At 35.0% G+C, this 11,597-nt stretch overlaps 1 protein-coding gene across 1 annotated transcript in view; it reads left to right on the top strand.

Moving 5' to 3' along the window:
- Window positions 1-11,597, top strand: part of LOC137631087 (uncharacterized) — a 169,392-nt gene that overhangs the window by 68,915 nt on the left and 88,880 nt on the right. The window contains 2 exon segments of the mRNA XM_068362713.1: window positions 5,803-6,011; window positions 9,808-9,928. Of these exon segments, the coding sequence (XP_068218814.1) occupies window positions 5,803-6,011; window positions 9,808-9,928 (330 nt within the window).

An 11,597-nucleotide genomic window follows, 5' to 3' on the forward strand; every position in this document is an offset into this window, starting at 1 on the left:
TAGGGTTCCTCGGCAGAAAAATCCTAAAGAGCACTCGGAAAAATCAAGAGATTTGTCATCTCTCTACTATGAGGATGGTCAGACTGCTTCCGATGCGCCCCCCCCCCCACAAGAGTTGACAATGCCCCCATGGTCAAGTAGGCCTCTCTTTCCAAGCCTAATTACGCTGGAGTTGGACTTAACTATTCCTGACCTACCAAGAATTTCATTGAAGAATACAGTTAGGCCGAATGGTCTGATTAACAAATTTGAACACACCGCTGTATCTAAACAGGATGACGTCACTGTACGCGACACCTTATCTTGCTACATGATGATGTCGTCACGTGCACCAACCTTATTGCTCGTGAAAAATATTCTTCTTGTGCAAGACAAGCTTACAATTCATCCCAGGGTATTACTTGTAAAGACATATCATATGCTGGTTTGCGCGAGAAATTTTCCCCGCATCAAGGTTGAGACATCCTCCCCAAAAAGTCGGGTGGTGACCCAAATAATGGCCCCACGGACATGATTGGCGAGCATAAAAGGATCGTCTGGCCAGGGGATTCCCCTACACATTTCTTGAAAGGTGAAAATAGGAAGAAATCCTTTTTACCCAATGCCTGCAATGGAACTCCAGTCTGTCTTAAGAGCCAACCTGACTAAGAGCCATAGACAAGGCCTGTGGCAGAGACAAAGTAGAGGGTTTTCAGACCATAAGTTGTTTGCTTGTATTGTACCAAATCTTTAAAAAATACATAATTTGGCAGAACACATTTAATGGGAAGCAAGTTTCCTCAGGCCTACCTCCGCCTCCTTATCTCGCCTTAATGTGTTTACGGCTGGAGAAAGGAAGGAAGTTTGAGATTAATTAGGCACTCCTTATAAACTTGACAGCTGGATTAATTCTAAACCAAGGGGACCAGCACCGTGAGTGCTAGGGCCTAATCAAGAGAAGTCGTCCATCTCTTCCCTAGAGAAACTTATCATTGAGGAAAAATCTGGAGACAGGATTTAGTCACAAGCACAGAATTCTGAACTCATTTACATTCTAAAACTCTCAAAACAAACTAAAGAGACACTAAACCTATTTAACAAGTACGTTTTAGCCCTGTAGCATTCTCTAAGAGGCAACAGGTAACCAGGGTTACCACCTCTGGCCCTGTCTGAGCAGAGAAATTTATAAGCCCCCTCTGGCACCTTTCAGAGCCCATTACTAGTTCCAGAGAAATTGGCTAATCTAGTGCCATCTGCCTTAACAGAGGACATATTGGCATTCTCCCACATTTGTTTTAGGCACAGAAATAATGAACAGGAAATTATCAACTATGTCTGCGATCCATACTTGTTCATGGCTCGATCTATGGTCTAGAGCAGTATCCCACTTCACGACTACGGAAAATCTTAAGGAGCGTAATGCCCTACGAAGATTTGAAGATTTGTTACGAGCAGGGTCAAAGGCCCTAGAATTCCTTTTACTTCAGACTGTTCCTCTGTGGGGAAACGGTGTCCTAAAAAGACGTAACGCCATCTTGGCCACATGCTAAGAACAACTGGAAAGGGGTTGTCTGAAAAAATTGGATTTGGTGAATTCTTCCTATTTGTTCTCCAGACAGAATTAGAGTCGGCGATAGCTTAGATTGCCAGACGGGAACAACCTACTTCAGGAAGAAGAAAGATGACGGCAGGTATTCCTGCCACTCAACGTCAACAGAGAGACTTGTATACGTTACAGAGTCATCCATTACTTCAAACTACTCGGATCAAGAGATTGAGTTCCTCTCTCCTTGAAAGAAAAACTGAAGATTAAATAGCTCCTTCTAGTGTAGGAGTGTGCCTGGACTTAACACAAGTAGGGAATGGGCATTATAGTACGGAGGGAAATAGTAAAATCAGCCGAGGTCCACTCTCTGAACATTGAAGATTTCACGCCCAGGATATGGGCCTCCCCTTTTTCCTTTTTTCCGTATCATAGTTAGTCAAGATATACCTCCACTATATAGGCATTAAGGTGGGCATCTATGGTTTTTTTCTAGCCCCAGTATTAGATATTCTCTTCCTCAAGATTATTGTAATACCACCTGCAGGCAGGGGGAAAAGCCTGGTGCAAGTTCTTCAGTTCACCCAGCCTTGCAGTAAGAGAGGGATTTTCTTTGGATTCCCTCCCCCCCTTTCTTTTTAATTTTTTTAATTGGCATAGCAATTAGTTATTTTTCAGACTGTAGGTTACCCAAAATGAGGTATCAACCACAAGCCTGACTTTAAGGAAGATCTTTAAGATTCTATCTGTCGAGAAGAAAGCTACAGCTTCTAACCCATACCCTTGTCGGGACTCAAGATCATAACAGGAAGATTAGGCTATGAAATATGTGCTCTCTCATCCCTTACTTAGGGAAGGAAGCCAGCAACTTGTGATGACCAGATGTCTGGCACTTTTCTGTTTCAGAAAGAATGATCATCCCCAAAACCAGAATTTGGATGACAGAACCCTTTCTCCAGGAAAAGATTACCTGTCCTTAGAATCAACTTGTGCTCTATTATCTACGGTGAGAGTGGTGTTTAGCGTCAGAAGACTATGAATACGCAGAGCCCCTTCCCGGTTGAAAGAAACTTGGCTTCCCATGTCCCTGGGGGCCTGGGGACATAACACCCTGGGAATATACCCACTGGTAAGTTGAAAGTTCCCCTCCTGTTTTTTCCCATCCATCAGTTAAATAGGACTTTGGTACTTCCTTCCCAGTCTAGAAAGGTTACAAACCTCTCAGGAAAATATAAGAAATCACTTAAGAATAAGGACCTTAAGAACAGTAAATCGCATCTACCCCTGTCAGGAAGCCTGACAAGGTTTATGAAGAGGCCTAGTCCAGATTATTTCCCTTGAGGAGTCAAGACATCACAGAGTCCTCCATACCTCTTAATGAAGATTGGCTTTAAATTATTTTTCTGCCATAAATCCCTTAAGTTGGCCAGATTGCTTATTATCACCATTTTCAGCCAGTGCTATGGTACTGCCCAATGTCCTCTTACCCTCACCTCTGTAATATAAGACTAGGAGATACAAGGGAGTCAAATGAACATCTCATTACAAATAAAGAGGATAACTCTTAGACCAGTTGCAATGAGTTTGCTTGACACATCACATAGAGTCCTTACTAACGTCTTCCCTGGGAAGAGTTAATCAACAAACAAGGTCCGTCCAGGTCAAAGAGAACCGTTACTTGGCTGATTCTAGTATAGAGAGCTTTCCAAGGCCTTGTCACCTTGGCTAAGGATTACTTGACAATTTTAAAAACAGTTCCTATAGCTTTTATGAACGTTCAGATCTAATTATAGATCTTGATACAGGCTCTGGTCAGAGATACCAGAATTCCCTGCCAGAAAGAGCTATTGACGCCCTCGTTATCAAGACTTCTGGTGGATGGAATGGTCCCATAGGAGTAATCTTCCCCCTCCTCTACTATTGAGTAGGTAAGAAAGGTTTTTCATTATCTTCTAAGATTATCCTCGCAATCCCAGTTAGAAGGGCCTAAGTTAAGAATATAACTACCCATTACATTGATGTTTTCATCTTCCTGGTAAGTAAACAAGCATACTTGCAGGGTCTCCTTCCCCAGAAACAACACAGAAAATGCTACTTCCTGGGATGATCATAATCTCCTTTTAAAATGAGAACCGGATCTGAGAAATTTTACTGGAACTCTTCTCGAGCTTGCTTCTCAAAAGTCCAGGGATGGACAGAGTTCCAACACTGGTTTTTTCACGAGCTTGTGTCTCAAGAAGTGCTTTGACTTCCCTGCCCAAGGATACTAAGATGTTCTCCTGGTGACCCCCTCAGATCAGCAGCAAAATTCTTCTTCCTCGACATGGACACCCTGTTGGCTAAGGCCTAACAGGCAATTTACTATCTTTAGGGGAAAAGTCGCCAGGGGACCCCTCCCCCAGCAGACAACATGACATCAGAAAGCTGCCACCCCGTCCCATTTCTGGTTAAACGAACAATAATCCCGACTCAGGCGAAGAAAAGTCTCAGGTTTACTCTTTCATGATATTGTTTCTCAAAGAGGTTTCTGATCATACGAACAACTAGTTATTGTGTTCTGTAGAACAGTGTGAGTTTCTGATAGAATAAATAGCCGGAACATATCACTCCCCCCTTTTGTGTTCAAGAGGTTTAGCTGCTCTGGGAAGAGGTAGTCAATGTCACTTCTTTTCTCCAAGTATGAAGAATATCAGAAGACCTGTGCATCTTCAGGAAAAACGTCAATAGTGACCAGACCCCTTCGAGCATATGATCAAGATGTGCTTGCCCCAACCTTAGTGTTCCGCAAATCCACATTGTTTGTGAGTTTTTGAAACCTCTGACAAAATGTATTCAGGAGCACTGTGTCTTTTTTGATAGAGAGAAACTACCATAAGATCCTATTTATCCTCAGGGGAAGCATTGCTAGGATTAAGGGAACTAAGGTCAAGGGCACAGTAGGATTAAGGGAACTAAGGTCAATGGCAAAGAAGGATTAAGGGAACTAAGGTTAATGGTACACAATGATTAAGGGGACTAGAGTCAATAGCACACAAAGATTAAGGGAACTGAGGTCAATGGCTCACTAGGATTGAGGGAACTAAGGTCCATAGCGCACAAGGATTAAAGTAACTGAGGTCAGTGGTACACTACTGTAGGATTAAGGGAACTAAGATCAATAGCACACAAGGATTAAGGCAACTGAGGACAATGGCGCACTAGGATTAAAGGAACTAAGGTCAATGGCACACGTGGATTAAGGGAACTAAGGCCGATAGAACACCAGGGTTAAGGTAACTAAAGACAATGGCACACTAGGATTAAGGGAACTTAGGTCAATTAAAAACCAGGATTGAGGGAAATAAGGCCAATAGCACACAAGGATTAAGGGAACTGAGGTCAATAGCACACTAGGATTAAAGGAACTAAGGTCAATGGCACACTAGTATTGAGGGAATTAAGGTCAATAGCACACAAGGATTAAGGGAACTGAGGTCAATGGCACACTAGGGTTAAGGGAACTAAGGTCAATGGTACACAAGGGTTAAAGGGACTAAGGTCAATACCACACTAGGATTAAGGGAACTAAGGTCAATGGCACACTATGATTAAGGAAATTAAGGTCAATGGCACTTTAGGATTAAGTGAACTAAGGTCAATGGCAAACAAGGATTAAGGGAACCAAGGTCAATGGTAAACTAGTATTAAGGGAACCAAGGTCAATGGTACATAAGGATTAAGGGGACTAAGATCAATACCACACTAGGATTAAGAGAACTAAGGGCAATGGCACATGAAGACTAAGGGAACTAAGTCTGTGGCTAATTAGGATTAAGGGAACTTAGGTCAATAGCACAAAAGGATTAAGGGATCTAAGGTCAATTACCTTCTCGTTCTCTTCTCTACAAAACGTGAAGTAGGAGATGATGAATGGAGTATTGATTTATAAGCTCAAGATAGAGACGACGGGCGAATTCTTACCGAGGCCCTTTGCATCAATAGGTCAGTGACACAAGGATTAAGGGAACTGAGGTCAATGGCACACAGTTACATTATTTTGGAGCTTTTGCGTTTCTTGTGTTATCTCATGCATGAGTCATATGATAGATTGATACTTAAGATATTGCTTGTTATGTTGTTTACTAGTAATTTCCGTCAAGAAAGAGAGTCTGTCCACCGGAATATATCTCCCTTTAATGTAAATAATTAACGTCAATGTGTTGTGGAATAATTGCGTTTCACCATACTACATCTGAATTACATTTGTAAATGCTGATTATTCTTGTGACTTTTCTCTCCAGGGAATCTCGCCGATGCCACGACAAACCCCAACTTTAAAGTAAGCTTTGCATTCAGCATCTTTGTAATGGACGCTCTGCCAGGAGAAATCGTATCTGTGGCCGCGTCACTCGTTATCAGCGATACGACCATACATCTGTCTACTTTGAATCTCACCGTCACAGCTGGCAATCCAGCTCTTCCAGCTTCTACACCTCCAACAGCCTTTACGGTAAGTTCCCTTTTGCATCTTTGAAGTATATGCCCCATGAGACGAGGCTACTATACAAAGTCTATAGAAATAATTCTAAAGACCTTGCTACTATACGCTTCACCTGTAGGATCGAGCTGTACTTCAGGCAGCCATGGGTGGCTCGGTCTCTTCACCGGTATGTTAAAAATAAGAACATTACTTTTTGGAAGTTTATTCACTTATTTTGGATTCACCTAAGTTTTCATTTGCATTCAGGCAAGACGTATAATGCTAGAGACACGGCCGTGTAATTGAATTTCCCAAAAATAGTGTGTCACCAAGTGAGTGCTGTATCAGGGGACATTTTATGCCCCTACTATTAGTCTCTTCTATCACAGAATACACTGATAGCTAGCCCTCCTCCTTTCTGTCCTTGTTCCAAAATCTAAAAGGAAGCTTTTGAATCTTTTTTTTTTCCCTTTGCTTTGGTGATGTTAGGGGATGGGATCATAGTTCTCTGTTCTCTGGTCTTGGGTAGTGGCATAGCCTCTTGCCCTGTCATTGTGTTATAGTTCTCTTGCTTGAGGATGCACTCAGGAACACTATTCTACTAGTTTCCTAATTTCCTTTAATCACGTGGCTTTTTTCTCTGTTAAAGCTTATGGGCTTGTAGCATTCTTCTTTTCCAACTAGTGTTCTAGTTTAGCTAGTAATAATGATAATTATTAAAAAAGGGTGTACATCATTAGATTTTACAAATTATGTATTTTTCTGTTACATCAAAAGTTTATAATTTTACAATATTAAGATACCTTAACATTTCATAATTCAACGTAAATATATTTTTAGTAGTTTAGATTTTTCTTATTAATTTGTTATTATAATATTAGCATTTGCATAAGAAAAAGATATCATTATAGTAATTGTTGATCACTTCATTTCGGAAAATTTAATTTTCGATTTAACATATGTTCAAACAGTCTCGTAACATAAAAAAATTGACTTGATACTTCTTGGGTGATCTTATTTTTCTTATTAAAGGAAAATTAAATTTAGATTGTATATATTTAAAGAAATTAGATAAGATTATATTTACTTAAAAAAATTTGAGATTATACATACTTAGAAAAAATAAAGTTAGGTTATGTTTACTAAAATTATATATCTATTAAGAAATATTAGATTATTTTTACTTAGATTAGATTAGGTTTATTTAGAAAAAATAAATTAGATTTACTTAGAACAATTAGATTATACTGTATATACTTGAAAAAATTAGATTTTATTTACTTAAAACAATTAGATTATACTGTATATACTTGAAAAAAATTGATTTTATTTACTTAGAACAATTAGATTATACTGTATATACTTAAAATATTAGATTATATTTACTTAGAAAAATAGATTATATTTACTTAGAAAAATTATATTATATATACTTAGAAGAATTAGATTATATTTACTTAGAAAAATTAGATTAGATTTACTTAGAAAACTTAGATTATATTTACTTTGAAAAAAAAAAAATAAGATTATATATGCTGATAAAAAATTTGATTATATATGCCTAGAAAAATGTGATTATATTTACTTTGAAAAAATGGATTATATATACAGTACTTAGAAAAATTTGATTATATATACTTAAAAAAACATAGATTACATTTACCTAGAAAAATAGATTATATATCCTTAGAAAATAGATTATGTATACTTAGCAAAATTAGGTTATATTTACTTAGAAAAATTTGATTATATTTACTTAGAAAGATTATATTATATATACTTAGAAAAATTTAATTACATATACTTTAAAAAAAACTTGAATATATTCACTTAGAAAAATAGATTGTATTTACTTAGAAAAAATAGATTATATTCACTTCTTAAAAATAGATTATATATACCCAGAAAAATTAGATTGTATATACTTAAAAAAGCTAGGTTATATTTACTTAGAAAAAATAGATTATATTTATTTAGAAAGAAAGATTATATTATATAAACTCAGAAAGTTTTCATTACATACACTTAGAAAAACTTGATTATACTTACGTAGAAAAATTAGATTATATTTACTTACGAAAATTAGATTATATTTACATAGAAAAATTTGATTATATTTACATAGAAAAATTAGATTATATTTACTTAGTAAAACTTGATTATATTTACATAGAAAAAGTAGATTATATTTACTTAGAAAGATTATATTATATAAACTCAGAAAGTTTTCATTACATACTCTTAGAAAAACTTGATTATACTTACATAGAAAAATTAGATTATATTTACTTAGGAAAATTAGATTATATTTACATAGAAAAATTAGATTATATTTACTTAGAAAAACTTGATTATATTTACATAGAAAAATTAGATTAATTTACTCAGAAAGATTATATTATATAAACTCAGAAAGTTTTCATTACATACACTTAGAAAACCTTGATTATATTTACATAGAAAAAGTAGATTATATTTACTTAGAAAAATTAGATTATATTTACTTAGAAAGATTATATTATATAAACTCAGAAAGTTTTCATTACATACATTTAGAAAAACGTGATTATACTTACATAGAAAAATTAGATTATATTTACTTAGGAAAATTAGATTATATTTACATAGAAAAATTAGATTATATTTACTTAGAAAAACTTGATTATATTTACATAGAAAAATTAGATTAATTTACTTAGAAAGATTATATTATATAAACTCAGAAAGTTTTCATTACATACACTTAGAAAACCTTGATTATATTTACATAGAAAAAGTAGATTATATTTACTTAGAAAAATTAGATTATATTTACTTAGAAAGATTATATTATATAAACTCAGAAAGTTTTCATTACATACATTTAGAAAAACGTGATTATATTTACTTAGAAAAATTAGATTATATTTACTTAGAGATTATATTATATAAACTCAGAAAGTTTTCATTACATACAGTTAGTAAATCTTGATTATATTTACTTAGAAAAATTAGATTATGTAAATTTGGTAAGGCTTATAATTTCCATTAGGTTGAAGAGTTAATTGTTTTAACTCAAAACAAACTCGGATGTTCTAAATTCCAAAACATTATATTAACCATACAACATATATATGGGGAATGTAGTTTTTAAAAGAGAGAATTTTGTATTTTGGTCTGATATTGATGTCTGACATTCTTTTTTTTTTTTGGATTCTGCGAATTTTTCGGTTTTTAAATTGTATGTTTTTTTTTTTCTTTTTTTTTTTAAGAAACATGGGTTCAATAGGTAAAATTTAGATATCTAATTATCATGAATTTTTATCTCTAATTTGTATATTATTAATTTTATTTAATATGTTAGAATTTATCTCACGATTTTATTCTGGGTGTAAGTTTGACTTGGTGAGCTTTGTAAATCTTAAAAAAAAAGGAAATATGCCTATGAAATTTAAATATCTATTTATCATAAATTTTTATCTCAAATTTGTTTTATCAATTAGATTTGATATGTTATGTTTTATCACCCGAATTTAATCGCATGACTCGGTGAGCTTTATAAAAAGAAAAAAAAAGAAAAAAAGAAAAGAAATGTGCAGTGATTTAACTACCGTTGAAGAGGATCTTTCGTCTTGCTTTTCATTAAACCGAATTCAAGTTTATATGTTTATAAACTTTTGAGTTGTAGGAACAATAATTTAGTAAAGAATTTTGAAGTTAATTTTCTTATAATTCAATAGAAATTATTGCCCTTTATATCAATAGTGCATAAGCAAACTTTAGAGTTGTATTAGAGAAAACAGTTGAGTAAAGAATTTTGAGTTTAAATTTCTTCCCATCCCTGAAGCTAACGCCATTAAGCTCCACGGAAGTGGGAACTCAAGGAGCGGTCACTTACGGAGCCACACTCACGATACCAGATGGCGCTAACACCCTGGTGGACTGTGCTATTCCAGGAGACGCTGCTAGTGAGTAATTTCATGATTGTAGAAGTTTTGTTTGCAAAGTTTTTATCATTGATTCCTATTTATAAAGCAATATATATATATATATATATATATATATATATATATATATATATATATATATATTTATATATATATAATACATGTGTATAAATATATTGAATGTGTATGTTTATGTTTTATATATGCATTTATGTGTATATGTCAGTTACATGTAAACAAAATACGTTTATATCTATCAAATATATATATATATATATATATATATATATATATAACTTTTTTCTGTCATTCTGATTCACCTATAGAAATAATCTGATATTTACAACTCGATAACTTTCGATATTGTGGTTATCTTTGCCAAAATAGCATCTATAAAGTTTTCAACGCTTCCAGACGTCTAAAATTACTGCCATTCATTGATATTTATTAGTATAATTATTCATTGATATTTAGTATTATGATAATTCATTGATATTTACTACTATAATTATTCATTGATGAAAAAAGATACACAAATCTCGGAGCCATCTCAGTTTTGTTTTGGTTTATCTATGGAGGGAATGTTGCAAGTCTTAATATTTTAGAATGCGACTGTTTTGAATGTTTCACAAAGGGTGTTGTGACTATTTTATGAGAGAGAGAGAGAGAGAGAGAGAGAGAGAGAGAGAGAGAGAGAGAATAAACCACCAGGAACAGAGGCATGAGGTGAGTAGGTAAAACTATGTATATTAATTGTCTTCACTGGAAAAAAAAGAGAGAGAGAGAGAGAGAGAGAGAGAGAGAGAGAGAGAGAGAGAGAGAGAATCATCCACCAGGAACAGAGGCATGAGGTGAGTAGGTAAAACTATGTATATTAATTGTCTTCACTGGAAAAGAGAGAGAGAGAGAGAGAGAGAGAGAGAGAGAGAGAGAATCATCCACCAGGAACAGAGGCATGAGGTGAGTAGGTAAAACTATGTATATTAATTGTCTTCACTGGAAAAGAGAGAGAGAGAGAGAGAGAGAGAGAGAGAGAGAGAGAGAGAATAATCCACCAGGAACAGAGGCATGAGGTGAGTAGGTAAAACTATGTATATTAATTGTCTTCACTGGAAAAGAGAGAGAGAGAGAGAGAGAGAGAGAGAGAGAGAGAGAGAGAATAATCCACCAGGAACAGAGGCATGAGGTGAGTAGGTAAAACTATGTATATTAATTGTCTTCACTGGAAAAGAGAGAGAGAGAGAGAGAGAGAGAGAGAGAGAGAGAGAGAGAATCATCCACCAGGAACAGAGGCATGAGGTGAGTAGGTAAAACTATGTATATTAATTGTCTTCACTGGAAAAGGGAGAGAGAGAGAGAGAGAGAGAGAGAGAGAGAGAGAGAGAGAGAATCATCCACCAGGAACAGAGGCATGAGGTGAGTAGGTAAAACTATGTATATTAATTGTCTTCACTGGAAAAGGGAGAGAGAGAGAGAGAGAGAGAGAGAGAGAGAGAGAGAGAGAATAATCCACCAGGAACAGAGGCATGAGGTGAGTAGGTAAAAACTATGTATATTAATTGTCTTCACTGGAAAAGGGGGAGAGAGAGAGAGAGAGAGAGAGAGAGAGAGAGAGAGAATGAATAATCCACCAGGAACAGAGGCATGAGGTAAGTAGGTATACTATGTATATTAATTGTCTTCTTTGTAA

The sequence above is a fragment of the Palaemon carinicauda genome, chromosome 39 (genome assembly GCF_036898095.1).
Source record: "Palaemon carinicauda isolate YSFRI2023 chromosome 39, ASM3689809v2, whole genome shotgun sequence".
Taxonomy (NCBI): domain Eukaryota; kingdom Metazoa; phylum Arthropoda; class Malacostraca; order Decapoda; family Palaemonidae; genus Palaemon; species Palaemon carinicauda.